The sequence below is a fragment of the Callorhinus ursinus genome, unplaced genomic scaffold (genome assembly GCF_003265705.2).
Source record: "Callorhinus ursinus isolate GAN/ISIS: 27379988/994484 unplaced genomic scaffold, GSC_fseal_2.0 scaffold59, whole genome shotgun sequence".
NCBI classification, from domain to species: Eukaryota; Metazoa; Chordata; class Mammalia; order Carnivora; family Otariidae; genus Callorhinus; species Callorhinus ursinus.
This window is the reverse complement of record NW_027397121.1, coordinates 6,791,642-6,811,644: the sequence shown is the minus strand read 5'-3', so window position 1 is coordinate 6,811,644 and position 20,003 is coordinate 6,791,642. Positions and strand designations below refer to the sequence as shown.

Sequence of the window (20,003 nt, the reverse complement as noted above, 5' to 3'; positions counted from 1 at the left end):
GCATTCAGTAAAGTGTTGATTTAGTGGATGAATTGCTTAACGGTGAAAGACAAGCCATTTCGGAGAAGGGGGAGATGGGATCCTGTGCTTCTGTCTGTGCTTGGGGTGGGGCTCTGTTTGGGACGTGGGCTAGACGCCGGGCATGTTCTGAGACCCCGTCCGACTTCGGGTCGAGGGCGGCAGCCCTCTGTGTTTTCCTAGGAGTTCACTCTGAGTTGGAGCTCGGAGGGGATGTAGGCCGTGCCCCAGGCTGATGCCGCTTCCATCGAGGGGGCAGAAGAGCCAAGTGCCCTTGGGCTTGAGTGGGCAGTACAGGCTTCTGGGAGGAGCCCAAAGGTCTGGATGGTGGGATTTTTCACGAGAGATGGGTAGGGGAAGACCTCCGAGACACAGTCTTATGTCGCTTGCGGATTTAGGTTGGCGACTCCCAAATCCCAACGGCGCCACTCTCAGATGTGTGATCATATCCAATTATCGTTTCTAGCCTGCTGGCCAGTACGGTTGGTAAGGTGGCTATGAGGATTAAAACAGGTAATTTGTATAAGGGGATCAAAACAGTGCCTGGTACACGTTCCTAAGTGTTTATACTTAACCCCTCTCTCCACAGCGGCAGGTAGAACCTCCCGTAGGGCACCCTATTTGATTATAGGAAGGCTCTTAGCTGAGAAGCCCCCGAGGGAAGCATGGGGAGTGGTGGCAAATGGCTCAGTCTCCCTTCCGCCTCCCCTCTTTGTAAGCCTTCCACATCCTTCTTCAACTCCCTGTCCCAAACACTTATGGCCGCCCTGGGCCTCTTAGGCTCTATACCACTGCTACTCCTCTAATTCAGTTCTCCCCGTCCCTGCCCACCGCCCAGCCCCCACCTCGCCTGCCCCTATTCCTTCCCTGGGTCGTGGGCAAGGCCCCTCTGCCCGTGGTTTGCATCCTTGCCACTTGCTGTACAACCGGAGTATTCCTATACCGGCCGCAATTGCTGGGAAAATGACAGCCTTGGCTCAGTCAGGCTTCCATTGTTAGCCTCCCCATATCCCCCAGCTTAGCTGTTCTCCATGTGGTGCAATTTTTCTCACCAAGTGTTGTTTTCCTTTTCTCTGCCTGTGTTTGCACGGAATGCCATGAATTTGATATAGTGATTGCCTAACACATATACCACATAATAGTATTTTATTTCTTTCTGAAGCACTGTTTGCATGACAAATGAGTTGGTAACATTTGTGCAACTCCTTGCAGCTGTGCAGTTCAATATATAAGGAATGAGCCTTTCGGCATCAATACTGGCCCCGTGTATTCTAAGAGGGCTTGAATCTGATGCTTAAACAAAGTGAACGTTCTGGCATGTCGCAGAGTTACGGTCTGTTTCATCACAATGGATCCCAGGGCGATTTAAAAATATGTCCTGAACTGGAGCCGCCCCCCCGCAGTGGTCCCCAGCGTGGGCTTTGTCAGCCTGCCTTGTGTTTGGGGCTGCTGGTGCTGCTACACCTACCTAGGGCCCAGTGAGCCCCACCCGCCAAGCCTGTTGTCTTCCCTCTAGCCTGGAACCCATCATGTTGGCAGCTGTGGCTTTCTGCCCCCCTGTGGTCCACCCTGTGCCTCCACGGGGCTTCTAGCAGTGGCTGGATTTGTCTTGCTGGGTCCAGCGGTTCTTTGGGCTCATGCGCCACACCTCGAAGCGTGTTTGCCAATCAGTGCTCCCCCGTGACGCCTGCTCCCCTGGGGAAGAAGCCTCCCCATCGGATTGAGAAAAATCAATCAGGAAAGCCCTTACAAGTCAATTGTCCCTCTCAGGTCTGGGGCCTTTGCATTTTCCTCCGGAGCTCCCTGTTCCAGTCTGTTCTAGTCGTGCCCCTTAGGTGGATTGATAACCCCTCCAAGGCCCTCCATCCACACTGTCCGCCAACACCTTTACCTGCTTGTTGCTGCTCCTGTTCCTTCCGCATGAGCACCACCCCCCCACCCCCCCACCCCCCATCCCCCCATCCCCCCCACCCCCGCTTTCTTCCCTGCCCCTTGTGTCTTCCCCACCGCAGGCTCAGCCCTGGGGCCCCTCTGAGCCACTGCCTCATGCTGGGAGCTGTCCCTGAGGCTCCTTCGTGCATTCTCAGAGTTTGCCTCCTGTGTCCAGTATGGGAACATATTTTAAAGCGAAGGGCAATGTTGCAAAGTCAGTGGCTGCCCTGCCTGCCCCCCGCCTTTCTCCTCACTTTCTTGTGGTTTTTTTTTTTTTTAAGGTGAGCAGCTCAGGCTGCGGGCGGTCTTGCTGATTTATTAAAGGCAGAAGAGGAAAAACAAGCTCCAGTGTCCAAATCTACTTAGTAACCACATCCACACATTTAGCAGAGGTGAGGGGCCTCTAGGAGGAGGCTCTGGATTCCCAGAGGGCTGCCACGCTGCCTGCCATCCTGCCGACCTCTGTCTCAGCAGAGCCTTATAATAACAACAACCATAAATCTTTTAGTGGGTTCCATTCTCCTTCTCCTCCTGTAAAAAGCCCGGCACACATTTATCCGGTCCTTAGAGATGCTGGGGGACTGCGGCCTCCTCCTTGATCCACCCCCTCGCCAGCCTTGTGCATTTCTCTGGGCTTCCTTGGAACCGCATCGTGGGTGCTGTCATGCTGTGGGATGGTGGGGCGCTGGGAGAGTGTGGTTGAAAAGTGGGGGACAAAGTGGTTGCCATCTAGGCTCAGGTTTTGACTGGAATGGTCCTAGCACGGCCCAGCTTCTGGCTGGCTTATCTCAGTGCACCGGGGAAGAGGAGAGCTACCTTTCATCCCTCCAGGTCAATGAGGGGGCAAATAGAGTCACAGAGAAATGCCAGAACAGGTATAATGGGCAGTTAGATTGGCTGCTTTTCACAATCGGCTGAAAGTGTAACAAAACTCTCATTCTTTTGGCCACACTTTGATATCTGTGGGTAAGAGTTCCTTTAGAGGCACGGAATAAATTCCCTGATGTCAATAATGAATTGTGTATGAAGAAAAATGTAATGCTTTCAGAACATTTTCTTTTGGGCTCTGTCCATGATTAGATTATACTAAATTATAGAGTACAGATATCAGGCAATTACTCTTTGCTTTTAACTATTCAATTTCATGGCAAATTCACGTAGCTCGGTAATTATAAAATCATACCGATGTGGTTACCGAGAAAATACCTCATCATCTCCATCTTGTGAAGCGAGGTTCAGGTTGCCCAATAATTACCGCGGTCCTGTTAAGTATAAAGTACGTTCCAAACGAAGAGGGGTAATCTGTAACTCTCTATAATTGCCAGTTTTCTGGGGAGATTCTTGCCGATTTCGCTGGATAAACCTCAGTAAGATGTGAGGAAGATTCGCTGTCCTCATCTGACTGGTTCCTCCGAGCACTTTCCCCTCTCCGATCCTGGCTGGGTCCTGGTCCTGGCCGTGTATACCTTTAACCAAGAGTGGATCTCTCTTTCCTTCTCTTTTGTGAAAATATGGTCATTTTTGTCTCCGCTCAGCTCACACTATTCCCCCCCCACACCCCCAGTTTTAATTTCTTCCAGGGCTCTGCATGTCTTGTAAGAAGCAATTGAGTCTGCTGTCCTGGAAACTGGAGAAACTCGTTGGAGAAAAAGAATTATTTGAGCCGATGGTGAGAAATTGAACAGCAGCAGAAGGAGGAAAAGGAGAGAAGAAAGGAGCCGACACATCTAACCAGGCGGCTGGGGCACTGCATACAGATGCAGGTGGCCGCTGGGTCCCTGTTGCGGCTCATTACTGAGAAGCACATCAGAGGCCACTGAGTGAGGGTCAGGGACAACCGGGCACAGCACTGAGCTTTGAACAGGGCTGTTCTGCAGAACGAACAGCACCCTCGTGCCACCTAGGTGCTGTGGCTACGGAACCAATTCCCCTTTTCAGAAATGCAGACCGCCTGGGGCACAGTCACCTAGGGGTCTCATTTCCTTCTTGGTACCTATTTCAGTGCTGCTCTCTAACCCCAGGATCTTAAGAAAAATTCTCCCGCGGGGTGGTGGGCATGGGGTGGGGTGTGGGGAGTCTGGGACCTTGGTGGGGGAAGGTGAGCGCCCCCCTCTGGTGATGGGGGAAGGTAGTCTCACCGTAGCGACAGATCTGCGCAGAGAGTGAGGAAAAGACACAAAAGCTGTGTTTTCTGCCTAGAAAGAGACCGTGAGCATTTTGCTTGTCTGCTTTTTGGAGTAGGTTCTGGGGAATGGCGTGAATGGCACGGCGGAGCTCCGAAGGGCGAGGAGGGCTCCTGGATCCAGTTCTTCCCAAATGCATGCTTTGTAGACTTTCCCGCCTTTCTTGCTCCTTTTCCCCCCTTGCTGTGCAGCCCTCCCTCCATTCATTACAGGGTGTCTCGGCAGCATTTCCCAGGGACCTGCAGCTGTGCTTGGGCTGATCAATACGTGCATGGGAAATTGTGTGACTGCGGCATGAAGGGTTTGGGTCCCATGGAAGGTTTGGGTGTCCCTCAGGAGCACTCAGAGCACCCCAAAGGACCGTCCTTTCTAAGGGTTGGGCTCGTCTTATTCCGCTAACTACAATCTGTGGCTAAGCTCCCGCAATGGTTGGGGTGGGTGGAAATGCCGAAGGGGCAGCGTGTCAAATTGCTGGTAACCTATGGCTAGAGGGAGCTATGGTTCCTATAAGGCCCCGTGAACATTCATTAATGCAAAATTAAATTAGAATGAAATTTCCCATCGAGTTTTGTTTAGAAGGCAGAAATAAGTGGGTTGGCTGTGGAATTTTGCTGCGGATGCTGGAGCGTGTGGTCACAAGATGATAATAATAGTGATTTGCTGGTGCCTGTCTCCCCCCCGCAACTCAAGGCACATGTTACCACCTTGCGTTTGCAAAGGCTCATTGAGGTGAAAGGGCTAGCTGGAGGTCACTCAGCAAGGGGTTGCGTGCAGGAGTCTTACAACTCTGGCCCATTAGACCTCAAGCTTATCAATAAACAGAAAGTAGACCGGGGTTCAGGAGACCTGAATTCTAGTCCTTGCTCTAATACTGACTGGTGTGTTGGGCAGAAAATGCCATCTTTCCTCAGGGGCACAAATCTTCCAGTTCTGTGGGTCTGACTTCATATTTGAACATGGAATTTATTAAAGGCTCACGTTTTGCTCCTGTACGTACCACCATTTATGGCCAGTTCCCTCTGAGCTTTATTTCTTTTCCCCCTTTATGGAATGACCTGAGTTTGACCTTTGCAGATTAAAATATTAAAAAGAGTCGTTTCTGTAGATTTCCTGCTTTATTTGCTGGAGGGGGGCTTGCCTGGGAGAGAGCATTTTCCTTCGGAGCCCGGCTGTGGGGCATGCAGATTTCAGGGCCTTCCGCAGGTGGGAGGGGGGCTCCTGGTTTTTCTCCACCTTCTCCCTGGAGCAGGCTGTCACTCATCTGCTGGGGAAAAGCAGAGGGGGTTTGCAGCTCAGGAACATCAGCAGGTCCACTTATGAAACTGACTTATTGGGGCGCCTGGGTGGCTCAGTCGTTAAGCGTCTGCCTTCGGCCCAGGTCATGATCCCAGGGTCCTGGGATGGAGCCCCGCATCAGGCTCCCTGCTCGGCGGGAAGCCTGCTTCTCCCTCTCCCACTTCCCCTGCTTGTGTTCCCTCTCTCGCTGTGTCTCTCTCTGTCAAATAAATAAATAAAATCTTTAAAAAAAAAAAAAAAAACTGACTTCTAAACCTGCCTGTGGACCCAGGGAGGCGGGGGCATCCCCAGCGGGAGGGTAGGCCAGGCATCTGGAAGCTCTGCCTCTAGCTTTCTCTGTAGCCTGGGGCGAGTCATTTAACCTCTGGTTCTTCCAACCGGAACACTTCCTCCCTGCCTCTCTCTCCTCCTCCCGGGGACTATGAGAAGTAATTAGTGGCTGTTTGTCAGACAGGTCCTAGCTTTGCACAAGTTACTTGGGCAGACCTTGAACCGGGCAAGGCCAAGTGGAGCTCGCACTTGGATTTGTAGAACAGATGAAGAAAATGCAGACTTTTGGGGCCAGAAGTTTCCAGAGTTCCCTTCAGAGGAACCACCCAGCCCTTGTGGTGTTTTGGGGAGGGAATGAATGTATCTGGAGCAGGGGGAGGGGTGGGTGTGTTGCTGTGGCCTGTTCTGCCAGGAGGGTGTTCGGGACGGGGGCCTGAGCCATTGGGGCAGGGCCTTGAGATGCCCCTGGCTGGGGAATTGGGCCTCTGTGGTCCCCAGTAGCTATCAGAGCCTCTGTGATGAGGCTCCCCTCAGAGACGGGGGCACCCTTTCCCGAGAAGACAGCTTCATGTTCTCAAGTGCAAAGCGGCAAAACAAATCGCTGTCCCCAAACGGCTCCCAGATGCACTCCTGTAATATGAACGGGGTGGATGAGGCCAGGCCCCAGCCGCAGGGGCGCCCGCCTCCCCTTACCATTCTGGGTGGACAGCAGCACCTCACTCAGCAGCCCTTCCAGGGCGGCCCGGTACTTTTCCAGCTGCCTGGAGTTCATCTTCATTCCAATTTCCACAGGAGCAGTCAGCTGTGAAATAAGGCAGAGTTAACAAGAAGGAAGAGACACGGAGAGCGCCATTAACCCCTGGGTGCCTTATAGGTGGCAGGAGGGACTGCCAGGAGCCACATGGCTCTGCGGCGGCCCCTTCTTCCCGATCAGTCCTCCGGGAGCCTCTGGACTTCCAGGGCCAGCCAGGAAATTCTGGCAGCTCCTCCCCCAACTCAAGCCAGAGGGCTGGATCCTTGAAGTCACCCGAGACTTGCTGGGAGGAGAATCAACCAACCTCCCCTGGTGGGGAAGCTGCGACAGGAGGGGAGGGGTCGGCAGGAAACGCCCTGGCTTTTCCTGTGGCAGGAAACTCTCCCTCCCCCTTCTCCTGAATAAGGATAGCTGGCACCTGGAGCCTTAGAGCAGGGGCATCATTCCAAACGCTTTATGTGTATGAAGCATCTCAATAACCCTATGAGGTAGAGACTAGTGGTGTGCCCATTTTGCAGATGAGGAACCTGAGGACAAGGAGGTAGAGTAACTTGCTCAAAGCCACACAGGTACTAAGTAGTAGAGGGAGAAGGTGTGACACCCAGGGGGCCTGACTCCCAAGGTCTGTGCCACTGGATGAGACTTTCTCTTGTACTGTGGGAACACAGACAAGACCCCAGAGGAGCCGTCCGGAGGTTTGTCACCAAGAGAGGTTGTTGTGGCTGAGCCGGCAGGGGGTAGGGGGTTGCTGACTGATCTTGCACTCACCCCCAGAGCTCCCTGGTTCAGTGGTCTTGGTTCACATGCCAGCCGAGACTCCCTGTCTGTCTGGAGAGCTGTGATGGAGGAGGCCCAGGGGCTCCCTGGCTAGGAAATGGACTGGGGCTGCCTGAAGGGCCCTGGGAGGGTCGGGTCCGGTTGCTGTGGGTTCCGGCCTCCAGCCCCGCCCTCGCCATCCCTTGGCTGTGCTATGCCTTTCTCTACGCATCAGTGTCCTCGCCTTAAAATGAAGAGGCTGGAGGGAGTGATCTGGAAAGGACCTCCTGACCCGTATAGCCTGTTCTAGGGAGAAGGAACAGCCTCCCTGAGATGTTCCACAGGCTGCAACACGTGCCTTACACTGCCCAGGGTGCAGGTAGCGGGCAGTTCCGGGCGAGCTCCCCTTTGCCAGCTGAACCAGTCACTCCCAGTTCCTCCTGGGGAGCCCAAGGAGTGGGAAGGGAAGGCACCCTCCCCTAAACCCGAGGTCCCTCTCTGGGCCATGACTGACCTCCCTGCCTCTGGACAGCAGGCTGTGGCCACCCGAGTGGGTGGGAGGAACCCTGGCAGGTGTCCAGCGGGAGGCGGGAGGCGGGAGGCCTGGAGTCCAGCTCAGTGTTGCTCTGACTGCTGTAGCACCCTGGCAAGGCCCTCACTCTCTCTACCTATCAGTCTCCTCCCCCCTGCTCCCCTACCCAGGGAATGTCCCCCTCTTGGTCCCGGGACCCCCTCTCTTCTCTATCCACACCCACCCCGTCCAGGATCTCACCCGGTCCTGGCTTGAAATTCCAGCTAATTGCTGATGCCTCCCACATGGATGCCTCCAGCCCTAAGCTCTCCTGAAGGCCAGTCGTCTGTATCTGCCCGCCTGGGCAACACCTCCACCTGATCGCCCACCAGGCGTCTTATGGTTTACAGTTCCTGTCTGACCTCCTGACCTTCATCCTGCCATCCTACAGCCAACCAGAGGCTTCACCGTCTCCATGAGTGGCGAACCTATCCTTCTCGGTCCTCTGGCCTGAACATGGAGCTTGAACTCATGACCCTGAGATCAAGACCTGAGCTGAGATCAAGAGTCAGATGCTTAACGGACTGAGCCACCCAGGCGCCCCTGGGGACACTCTTTTAAAATGTAAATCTGATCACGTCCCTCCTCTGCTCCAAAGCCCCCAGTGGCTTCCATCTCAGCAGAGTGAAAGCAGAGTCCAAACAATAGCCTACAGAGTCCACGGTCTGGACTCACCTCCCACTTTCTCTCTGACTCCCTCTGCCCCAGCCACTCCAGCCTCCTCACTGTTCCCAGAATGCACCAGGTCTACTCCTGCCTCAGGGCCTTTGCACTGATGACTCCTGCTGCCTGGAACGCTCTTCCCCCAGACATCTTTGTGGTTCAGTGCCTCACTGTCTCCAGGTCTCCTTGCTAATACTCATGAAGCCTGCTCTGACCACCCTATTTAAATTGCAACTCATCCATCTCCATTCGCTGTCTTATTTTCCTCCATGGCACCTGTCACTACTGGCCACACTGTGAAGGTTGTTTATATATCCTATTTGTAGTCGTTGCTGGTCCTTCTGGTATCTCATTACTGGCCCCCTGCTGGAGTGTGAGCTCCAAGAGCTCAGAGGATTTATCTGTTTTGTTCACCACTCTATCCCCAGGGCCCAGCACCGTGCTTCACACTTAGGGCTCAGTAAGTACTTACTGCCTGGAAAAATGAGTCTGTGAAATTAAAGAGCTGCCCTGGACAAACTCAAGGTGGGCTCCCGCCACGACAGTCTATGCATCTTAACCCAGCATTGACCTGGGGGTTTTGACACTGTGCTTGTCTCCCAGGTTCCTTGCTAGGGGGAAGAACCGGCACCCTCATCACCTGTCCCCTGAGACTGCAGCTGCCTCCGGACTGGTCTCCTGCCTCCACTTGAGCTGCTCCAGATCTTCCTAAGTCGGATCAGGTCACTTCCCTGCTTTGAACCCCCAGTGACCTTCTAGACGTCTTGCCTAGACCACCAGGCCCTGCTGACCTCCTGTCCTCTCCTGGCACGCCCTGGCCTTGAGGGCCTCACACATACCATGTGCTTCCTGAGCAAGGCCTTTGCACTTACTTTTCCTTCTGGAATGTTCTCACTCTAGCTCTTTGCATGAGAGGCTCCTTCTCATCATTCTGGTTTCAAATCAAATAAATGTCGCCTCCTCTGAGAGGCCTTCCCTGAGCCCTCCTCCAGCCAAAGCAGTGCCCCCAAGCACCCCTCCCCCATCATTCTCTATCCTCCCTCCTTATGTGGTGCCTGAAATGGTTTATTGTCTCATTGTTGGTGTCTGTCTCCCTTTCTCCTAGGATGGGGCTTGTTGCCTGAATATCTGGTTCGCTGCTGTATCCTAGCACAATCTGTGGCTGGCCGGGGGGGCCACTCCCCGCCCCCCGACTAGGTTTCTCTGTATTGTCACCCTGTCTGCTTACCTTGATAACTTGGTTTTCGTCTTCCTCTGCGGGCTCCAAAGGGTCCAGAGGCCCCACTTCCTCAGACCTCTTTTGTAAAACCAGGGACTTCTTTTGACCTCTGTTGCGCTCCTTTTCCTAAGGGCAGAGCACAAAATCAAACAAAACCCCGGTTTCTCAGCTGCCCAGATGGCACTTGCCTGTCTCTGTCCAGGGTGCTAAGCGGCCTGAGCTTCCCACAGGCTGAAAGAATTCCTTCTCCCCTGGCCCCTCTACAACGAGGAGTCCCGGAAGTGCGACGGCCACAAAAGGCTTCCACGTTGTCCACCAACAGGTTAGCTTGCAGAAGAATCCAGTCCTTTGTCGTTCCAACACCGCACCCAGGTTACTACTGTTAATTAAGTTAAAATGCTGAAAATAATGGCTGCCCTTCATGCATATTAAGTGCGAAAATGTGTTTTCCTTAGCAGAGAGCCTATAAAAAGGGTGGCAAGACAGCCTAGCCTGCGAGGGCACCATAGGGTGGCCCAGAAACTGGAGTCCCTGGGAGGTGATTTATTAAGAGGCGAGACAGGGAGATGAATTATGGAGGAAGGAGATTGCAGCTTCTTCATAAAAATCCCGGTGCCTGGCAATTATGAGGAGCAAAACCACCGAGTGGATTAATGCAAAGTGTCCTCTGGTTGCCATTTTGCTAGTTTATGTTCTACTGAGTTTGACTATTTCTGCCCCAAATCTTACGTGGTGTCCTGCTTGCCGGGTCCCAGGGCACTGAGATCAGATGCACCTCATTCCTTTGGTTTCTCTAATGGCACCCTTGGGATTCAGCTCCGGGCCTTGCCTGAGACATGGTGATTCTAGAACAATGGGCTCTCTCCTCTGGGGAGGAAGCTGGTGGTGGAGGAAGTGCGTTTAGGGAGCCTGCCTCATCCCCTCCTCATTTCCATGAAGGGTGGCTGGGGCCAGCCTTGCCTCTGCAGAGGACACTGCTCACTGGGTCTGTGGCAGTCTGCCCCAGACAGAGCATGTAGGTCCAGAGGCCACACGACCTCCCAGAGAACTGATTCCTGGTGGATTTGTCCCTAGTGGAGCCTTGGTCTCAGGTGGGACACTAAAGTCCCGTCTCTTCATCACCTCAGGTTAGAGAGAAACAACTATCTGCACAAGATACTCAGAACCCCCTGACATCTCAAGTAGAAGGCACGGGAACCAGGTCTGGCAGTCCACTTTTCTGGAGACCCCGCCTCCCGAGTTCTGTTAAGCCTGACTGGTTCTCTTCTGGGTTCTCAAGAGGCGGCGGCTCTGGCCAGCACTCCATGGGGCAGCATCTTCTTTCCCACTCTGGGCCCACCGAGTTCCCCTACTTCTCTCTGAAGACCCCCAGCTCTGCTCTCATCTTTTCCCTGTCGGCTGCCGACATGCGCCAGCCTTCGGAGACCTTTCCCTCCTCCAAACTTAGCACTTAACCATCAGCGTCACTTGCTGGGCAATTAATCATGTCCTGCCTCTGACATCTCCCTTGTTTTCTATTGTTAGTGAATTTTTCATGTGTTTGTATCTTGGCTCCTGAGCCTGCTCCTTGGAGGTGGAGGTTCTTAGATCTCCTTGTATGGCTGGCCTCTCACCCAGGGTGGCCCTTTGTACTGCAGAGATGCTCAGCAAATATTTATTGGCTTGTTAATTGAAAATTTCCTCTGAAGGACGGGCAGGGGTGGGAAAAGGCACCTTTGAGTGGTGTTAGGGAGGAGTGAAGGTGGCAGGGAGACACCTGGAGTCAGGTTAGCTTGGGTCCCGGTCCTTCGTGCTGTCCTCAGTGGGGCTGGCATAGCTGATTAAACATGGGTTCACCAAAGGGACACTTGTGCCTTAGAGAGACGAAGGCCACCCGAGTGCTGAGCAGGGCTCTGTGTCAGTTGGGCCACACGGGCGAGGCAGGCAGCCGGGGGGTGGGGGTTCCTACCCGAATCTTCTGGAGCTCACTGTGGGTGAAGATGGGAACGAAGGCTTCTGTCTGGGAGGCCAGCATGGCAGCCACATGCACCAGCAGCAGAACCACCACAGCCTTCCGGGACACCATCCTGGAGCTGGACAGTGACAAGAAGCTCTCATCAGGTTTAGGGTGTACACCCAGCCTGTAGCTGTGACCTTGAGCAAGCCGCTTAGCCTCTCCTGATGTGGGCCGGGTGGGAGCTTGACCAGAGGAGCTCAGAGTCCCTTCTCTGTCGCAGGGCCGTGGTGGGGGTCAGTGAGCGAGCACCTGGGAGAGGTGGCCCGGCCCCTGCCACACGCTGGGGGAGAAGCATTCCACATGTAAGCCCCCCCTCTTTGTTAAAGCTGAGGTCTTCCAGGACCAGCGGGGCTCATGAAATGGGGAAGACCCCATGTCTCAGAAGAAAGACTAGATTATCAACAGAATTGTGCCCCCATTGAGCCCTCCCTGCTCCCTGAGCTGATAAGGATGACTAAAGGGATGGGCCAAGGCCCAGATGACCCCGGCTCTCCCCGAGAGCACCAGGCAAAGACCCTGGGTCTGGAGAAGAAGGGGCTGGAACCCTCCGCCCAGATGGAGGCAGAGCCAAATGGAAAATTTCAGCAGGGAGCAGAATCCAAGAGCTGGGAGTGGGGTCTCCCCTGCTCTGGGGGCCAGCACTGGCTCTAGAACTCTAGAACGAGACTCTCCTGAGCTCCAGTTAGCTGCCTGTTGGTCGTTTAGAAACAACAGGGAGCACATCCGTTCCCTGCAACCTCCACCCCCCCACACAGAGTGCCATGAGTGCTGGGGGTGCCTGCTTGCATGTGTGGCGCCTCCGGGGTCCCAGGAAGTGGGTGTGTCTGGATTGGTGGCAGGAAGGGGGGCTGCAGACACCTGCCAGGAAACAGGTGGGCGTGGTGCCCCCAGGACAGTGAAGGCTAAAGAAATGGGCTCAGCTGGGCAGACTCTGGGCCGGGGCCGGGTGGTCCTGTGGCAGGAGTTGGGGGAGGGCGCTGCCCACTGGGCGCCAGCCTCAGTTGATTCCTTACCCTGGTGCACGGTGCCCCCTTCCAAGCCCTCTCCCACACGATCCGCTCACCCACCTGGGAGCAGGTGCAATCTGGGGAGGGGAGGAGACCTAGACGGGTGAGAAGACTCATTCAAAGGTGGTGGGGGCTGGAAGGCTGGCTTCTGAGGCCTGCTGCTTGGCCCCGTGCCCACAGAAGATGGAGAAGGGCATGGCAGGGGGCAGCCTGCGGAATGCTATCTGGGCCCCAACATTCCTGTGTTGAGTGGCCTGCTGAGAGCAGGGGCCAGGCCCCAGAGCAAGGACAGGAGACCAGGGGCAGCCTCTGCGGCAGGGGGCGTGGGGGTGATTGTAGGGTTGTAGATAAAGAGCTTCAGGGAGTCAGCTCGGGGCTCCCACGGCCCTAGGGCAGCCTGGATTCTGTTGGCAGGAGAGGGTCCTGCCCTGGACTGGCCTCCAAGCTTCTCGGCAGGTCCCACCCCAACTACCCCTCTGGAGCGAATTGTTCAAGGCTGTGGGCTTGCGTCCTGCCTCTCCTCCAGGACCCTTCTCCTCAGTCATCTGAAGCCACCTCTACTAAGCTGGACACTCCCTCTGCCTCTTTTGGTCTTCCTGTCCCCATCCCACTTTCTCTCTCCATCTGGCTAACACTCCATGAGAAAGAATGTGAGAGCCCACACAGCCAAAGTCTCCCATGCCAGCTACGTGCCAGCAAGTTCCTAGTAGGGTCAGAAGACCGCCCACCCACTGAAGGCCACCTCTGGGGGAGCTGAGACCCTGTCCGGGACCCCGGGAGGACCTGGAGCGGACCAGAGGATGGGTGGGGATGGAGGGCTCCCAATCATTACTCTCCCTCTCTGTTCCTATCCTTTCCCTATGGAGTCTGTGGGGCCCCAACTTCCCTCCCAGTGGAGATGGATGTGTCACATTTCCTTCACGGAGATGCTACAGAGCCCTTTTCATTCTGGTGTTCTCATTTAATTCCCTCCATAAGAATCAATAAAAACTTTAAATAAGAAAAGGCAAAATCCAATTGCTGCTCATTTTCTTGATCCAACTGGCAGTTGGCATGTCACCTACATTCATTTGTGTTCCTGGGAGCTCAGAGTGGGAGAGCTTTTCACTGTGTGATGAGATACTGACTTCCCTTTTCCATCTCCAGGGATGGCGCTCCAGCCTTCAAGCCATCAGCTCTGGATGAGGGGGCGCCTATCTCCTCCCTGCCCTCCCACAGTAGCCCCGGCCCTGGTGAGTCTGGCCTCGTCACACAATGTCCCTAGGGACCAGCTTTACCCTTAACTTTCCAGAGCGAAGCCTCCGTGCCACGTGGGGTCCTGTGTCCATGCTGAGCTCTGGCTTGGGTTTCTGGCCTGCAGTCAGTGGCACCACGCACCCCAGACAGCCTCTCTTTTGCCAGGAATTGTACCCACCCTCTCCTCCCTCCAGCTTCCGTGCCTCGGGGCAATCCTGCTTTTGCTCACACTGTGTGTGGCTTTAACCCGCTACTCTGGAAATCAGCTCAGTGCTTTCAGTCCGAAGCCTAGGGAAGTATTGGAAGGCGGCAGGGGGGACACAGGGGAGATCTCTGGACTGGGCTGGCCCTGCTCACACCACTGTTCTGCCCTGGGGCACATGTGGGAACCGCCCCCCCTTCTATGGCTACTCACAGCAGCGCGGTCGCGGTCTGAGTGGGACTGGCGGAGTCAGTCTCTCCTTGTCTTCTGGTATCTGGCTGATTGGACCGGTCTTTATATCTGGTATCTGGCTGGTCTGATGGGCCCTGTGGCCCTCCCTTAGGAGCCCATTAACCTTTGGCCACACCTTGAGGGCTCTGGGTGGGGAGCCTGGATTCTTGAAGCTCATGGAAACAGCCGGCAGGGCCTGCCACATGTGGACTTCTGGGGCCTTCCTGGAAGGCCTCTGCCTCGGGCGACAGTCAGGATTTGGTGGAGGCCAACTCCCACCCAGATGGCACTCTCCCGTCCACTTACAGCTCAGCTGCTGGGGACGTCTGGGTGGCTCAGTCAGTTAAGCGTCTGCCTTCGGCTCAGGTCATGATCCCGGGGTCCTGGGATCGAGCCCCGCATCGGGCTCCCTGCTCATGGGGGAGTCTGCTTCTCTCTCTCCCTCTCCCACTGCCCCTGCTTGTGCTCACTCTCTGACAAATAAATTAAAATCTTAACAACAACAGCAAAAAAAGAACTCAGCTGCCGCTCGGAGATTCATTTTAACCAAAGCCCTTTCTTTTTTGGAACTTAAATATATGATGCTGTTGAGCGTCTCCAGGCCAGCTCTTTAGCGATCAGATTCTTTGCTGGCCCCCCAAAGAGAGCGCTGTATTGGAAAGATAACTTGTCTTCAGCCTTCCCCCTGAAGTCCCTCACAAAAGAAAGAAAGGGCTCAGCAGTGTGTGGCAGTTTCAGTCGATTACTGAAAAGAAAATGGTGTCCAGACTCAGGGCTGTGGAGTGCCAGGGGCTCCGTGGGAGCCAAGGAACTGTGTAAGGCGTGTGGTACAGAAGGTTTATAGGTTTGTAGCCTAAATGGGGCGATGAGACGCCTTACCCAGGAACGGTTCATGGTATTGTGTAATTCAAATGGTAAGTTGAAAGATTTAAAGAGGGAAGAGGGGAATGTAATCTGGAGTCAGACAGGGTTTGCTGCTCCCATTTCTGGAAAACACGGGGGCACCTCTGACACCACTCAGGGAAATGCTTGATGTGCAGGTTCTAATTAAGCCTTGGCAATGCCATGACGTTAGTGCTCTTATGTCACCCATTTTACAGATAAGGAAACTAAGGCACAATTAAATAGCTCCTCTGTGACCTCACTGCAAGGTCTCTCTCTCTCTTGTTTCTTAAGCAAGCTCTACCCCCAACATGGGGCTCAAACTTACTACTCTGATATCAAGAATTGCGTGCTCTACTGAGTGAGCCCGCCAGGCGCCCCCAAGGTCTCTTTACACCAAGGTCAAGGCTGGACGTGGCCAGATGTGACAGTGGGCGGGAGTGGGGGCTTCTGGGATGCAGGGCATATACAGGTGTGCAAAGGATGGTACAAGATGGGGAAGTCACAGTAGGTCCCCTGTGCGGGTTGGGAGAGGGTCATTCCGGGGTCTGAGTGCGGGGGGGATCCTTAGCAACTAAGCAGAAGGATTTGGATTTGATGGAGGGAGAAATTGGGGCCCTCCTGGTGCCCTGAAGGGGCTTTTATGACAAATGCGTCATACTGGAAAGTCATGAGGGGTGAGGGACAGTCATCGGGCAGGGTGAAGAGGAGAGGCTGGGAGGTGGGGGCAGGCTGAGTGTGAGGTCCAGAGGGTCTGGGCCAGCAGAGGCCATTTCCCCAGGTGAACCTTGCTGGCCAGGAGCACCTTCCAGAGAGGCTGCCCCAGACACCCAGATGGGGATTGCTTCTGGTCCAGGAACCCCTCCCCCGTCAGTCCTTTAGTCTGCTGTGGCTTTTCCCCTCAGAAAGAAACAAATGTTTGCCATGCTTCAAACCCAACCCACATAACCTCTAAATCAGGAGAAGCAAGGCTTTCTGCCTGCATTCCACTCCAACGCCAGGTCAGACCTCCCCCAGCACGCTGGATCGCTGGATCACCAACTGTTGTTAGGCACACGTACTGGGTCTAGGTAGTCTTTGAGATTTAGCCTAGAGGAATTAGAGCTTTAAATGCCAGGGCTTGGAACTGAGATGCCACTGCCCACCCCTCCCCAGGGTGCAAGAGCGGCTTTTAAGATGTCCTCACAGACCTTGGTAGGGGCAAAGTAGCATGAGGGCCGTGAAGGAGCCCCCCGCCTACCCGGCTCCGGGAGGCTCCATCTGCACCACGGACTCCTATTGGGGGGAGGGTAGAGGGATAGGTCAGTACCTGCATCTCTAACACATAGACCAGGGGCAGGCCAGCTATGGCCCGTGGGCCAAATCCAGCTTGTGAGCTAAGAGTAGTTTTTACATTTTTTAATAATTTAAAAAATCAGATGAAGAAGAATACGGATGACATGTGAATTTATACGAAATTCAAATTCTTGTGCCCGTAAATAAGGTTTTATTGGAACACGGCCACTCTCATTCATTTGTTTATTGTCTGTGGCTGCTTTGGGGCTACAACAAGAGGCGAATAGTTGGACAGAGGCATTAAGACCTACAAAGCTGAAAATATTTATTATTTGGGCCTTCTAGAAAAAGTTTGCTTACCCTTGGCCTCAAAGGCATCTGGAGCATGGAAGGTGCTTGATATGTAAAAAATAACAGCCAGACATCCTACGTATCAGCTTTTTAAAATCGCACAACACTCCGAGGCTGGTGCAGATGTTATTCCATTTTACAGGTGGGAAAACAGGTGAAACAATGAGCCCAAGGTCACAGCTATTAAAACGGCAGGGCCGGGATTCAAAGCCTGGCTTCAGGGTCCACTGTGCTTTTTTGCCACTTGATGTTTGATGAGTGAGCACGTGGATGTCTCCAGCTGGGGAAGGCCCCTAATAGTGCCCTGTAGAAATTCTACAAACCTGCCACTTTCTCCTAAGCCAGGCCCCCCGCAAGGTGTCTCTGAGCATAACCCAGTCTGAACGGACCAACTGCGATAAACACAGGTTGTTCTGGTGTGTTCTCGGGTTTGGAGAGGCCAGACCTGGACCTGGGGAGGACTGTGGGTGGCGGGCCAGGTCGTCTGCCACGCACAAGGGGAAATTCAAAGCCTCTCCCCAGCACCCCTCTACCCCAGGCCTCTGAGACCAGTGCCCTGCCTCTGCTGAGCCAGTCCGGGCTCTGGTCCAGAGACACTCTGTCTGAGAAATGATAGGAACCTGGGGACCCGAGACAGGCCTGCGATGAGAAATGGGGAGAAGGGAGGTGCTGGAAACAGTAAATAATCCGGGATCAATTTTCTGGGCGTGAATAGCATTGTCCTGGAGCTCTCCTCTGATTCAGTACTTCTGATCCAAGCAATTTGCAGTGGTACAGTAGGATATCTGCAGTTTGGTCTGGAAGAAAGGCAAATCGGGGTCCCCGGGGAGCTACTCCTTATAACACAGAGGAGAATGTAGACTAGTGGGGGGCTCTGCTGTGGCCTCTGCTCTGGGGTCACAAGCTACAAGGAGGAAGGGGCCTTTCCTTCTGGCTGCGGATTGCGAGGGTCAGCCTGTTAGGAAGCAGTTCACCAGGAGAATGTCTTCTCTCTCCTCTCTGTCAGGTGCCTTGGTCCTCGGAGGTGTATTTTCCGCTATCAGGCGTAGTGCTTCAGAAATGGAGAGACGGGTGGATAACAAGCCTAATATAATGACTACTTTGTCTTTACCATGGACACTGTCTCTCCCTACAAATGCTCAGTTAGTGGCTATTTTTCCTGCTGGAAACTGGACAAAAATAAAAGGAAAGCATAATTTGATGTTCTTCCTTTTCCGAACGGGGACCGCCTCGGATGTGCAGTGGCTGAAGCAAGAGGAGAGGCAAAAAACCTAACCCACGTCTGGGAAAGGAAGTTCATAAAACTCAAAGGAAACGACTCAAACCACATGTGGGCACTTGAGTACCTCTTTCGCCCATGTTGAGCAGAAGTATTAGCAGTTCAGCTCTCCTCTCCTCATGACCTTGAAAATATTGTTTGCTGGGTACTGCATAACATCTTCATTAATGGCCTGGAACAGGGCGGCAACGGCATGTTAATTAAATTTGCGGATGATACTAAATTGGGAGATGTAGCAAACATCAGGGAGGACAGAGCCCTAATACAAGAAGACGTTGGGAGGTTAGAACTACAAGCTGGAAAAGGCCAGGTGAGCTGCTGGACATAGGTCATCAAGGCCCCGAGGATACGAGATGAGGATGTGGATGGCGAGGAGAGGCCAGCAAAGAAGGAAAGCTACAACTGGGGTGACCTGGGGAGGGGGGGTGCGGGAAGCATGGTGACGCACACATTGCCCTGTTTTCCAGATGGCTCCCTCAAAGAGGCGAAGGTCGGTGGCTAGAGGAAGACAGAGTTCAGAGGAGTCAAAATCGCCCTGAGATTCCTGGGAGCACCAATGCTTAAGGCATAAAAATGAAAAATGAAAGGCTCCGCAAGACTGGCTTGCCCAGGATGCTGGTAAGAATTAAATGTGCATTGCTGACATTGAACAAAATCCAAGGAAAGGCAAAGAACACAGTGTCTCAAGTGCAGGAGCGGGGGGTTGGGGGGTAGCCGTGGCTCCCTCTCCCAGTTGGCCCTCCTGGAGCTAGAGGTGTGTGACTGGGCTCATGAGCACAAATACTAGTTGATGGTGATGGCATTTGAAACTAAGGTAAGCAGGGACCCCTGGGCGGCGCAGTCGGTTAGGCATCTGCCTTCGGCTCGGGTCGGGATCCCGGAGAGTCCAGGGACTGAGCTCCCTACTCAGCGGGACTCAGCGGGGAGTCTGCTTCTCCCTCTCCCTCTACTCTTCCCCAACCCCACTTGTGCTCTCTCTCTCTCAAATAAATAAAATCTTTTTAAAAAATAAAACTAGGGCAAGCAAACACTGAAAGATGTATTTTAGGCAACAGTGCCCTGGCCCATGGGACATAGGCTTTGGTGACCTGTGGGGTATTTTTATTCTTTTCCTTCTATGGCTCAGGGTCTTTTTTTCAGAAGTCACAAATGATTTGTTGAGAAATGATACACAGCAGACACCATACACCAAGAACCCCCTCGTATAGCAATAGTGTGAGTGGAAAGGAAAACCCAAATTCAGAGAGGGTCTATCCAGAGTTAATTTCCAATTTGTTGAGTTTCTTGTGTGTTACACCGGATACTTGAATTAACATTCCTGCATCTCTGATTTCCTGTTGGGTCCATTCAAGGTGCACCAACAACCCTGGACCCCAAACAATCCAATAAAATGCTTTCCTCTTCAGTTCAGCTCTGCGGACTATTGACAGTGTGCGCAGAATTTGGGCACTCGGTTGAGTTTTACAATAACATTCCTGCCGACTTCCCGGTCAATACTTCCCTGGGTGGTTAATATACTCTTAGAAATATCCCAGTCACTAACGTGCTTCTGGGTTTCCTTTCTATTTATGGGGGTTTATCACAAAAGCTGCTGCTATAAAACTTCCAAAAGAGGTCACATAACTTTTTTTCCAGGGACGATGCTGGTGCTAAGAGCTGGGCCTATGGGTTAGACTTTGATGGGATTTGTTTTTTCTGTTCTTTATGTTAATTGAGCTGGTGCCACCAAGTCTCCTTTTGATTGAATTTTAAATATATGTATTTATATTTTTATAGAGATGATGGATGTGTGTGAAGGGAAAGCAGATGGCTTTGGAAGTGACGAATTAATCATCAGGGAAGCCAAAGCCTCTCCTTTCTCTTCAACTCCTTCAGGCCAGGC

The 20,003-nt window shown here is 53.5% G+C and overlaps 1 protein-coding gene across 3 annotated transcripts; it reads right to left on the bottom strand.

The window, feature by feature from the left end:
- Positions 1-5,260: 5,260 nt before the first annotated feature.
- MLN (motilin) lies at positions 5,261-14,322 on the bottom strand. 3 transcript variants are annotated; one of them, XM_073884890.1, is made up of 5 exons: positions 14,317-14,322; positions 11,611-11,734; positions 9,672-9,788; positions 6,393-6,501; positions 5,261-5,397 (listed from the first exon to the last, which is right to left on the bottom strand). In XM_073884890.1, the coding sequence occupies exons 2-5, from the start codon at positions 11,725-11,727 to the stop codon at positions 5,387-5,389; spliced, it is 354 nt and encodes a 117-aa protein (XP_073740991.1). In that variant the 5' UTR covers positions 11,728-11,734; positions 14,317-14,322; the 3' UTR covers positions 5,261-5,386. The 3 variants fall into 3 exon arrangements, with proteins under 3 accessions (XP_073740991.1, XP_025718156.1, XP_073740989.1); XM_025862371.2 differs by having other exon boundaries at positions 5,272-5,394; XM_073884888.1 differs by lacking the exon at positions 5,261-5,397 and adding an exon at positions 5,472-5,624.
- Between the last annotated feature and the right edge of the window lie 5,681 nt (positions 14,323-20,003).

Bases quoted from the DNA above. Each gene is read 5' to 3' on its own strand.
- MLN (XM_073884888.1), bottom strand. From the start codon at position 11,727: ATGGTGTCCCGGAAGGCTGTGGTGGTTCTGCTGCTGGTGCATGTGGCT. The intron at 9,789-11,610 runs GTAGGAACCCCC...CTCTGCCCTTAG, and splicing joins GTGAGCTCCAGAAGATTCGG to GAAAAGGAGCGCAACAGAGG. The intron at 5,625-6,392 runs GTAAGGGGAGGC...TTTGACAGAGAG, and splicing joins GCTGCTGTCCACCCAGAATG to AGACACAGCGAGAGAGGGAA.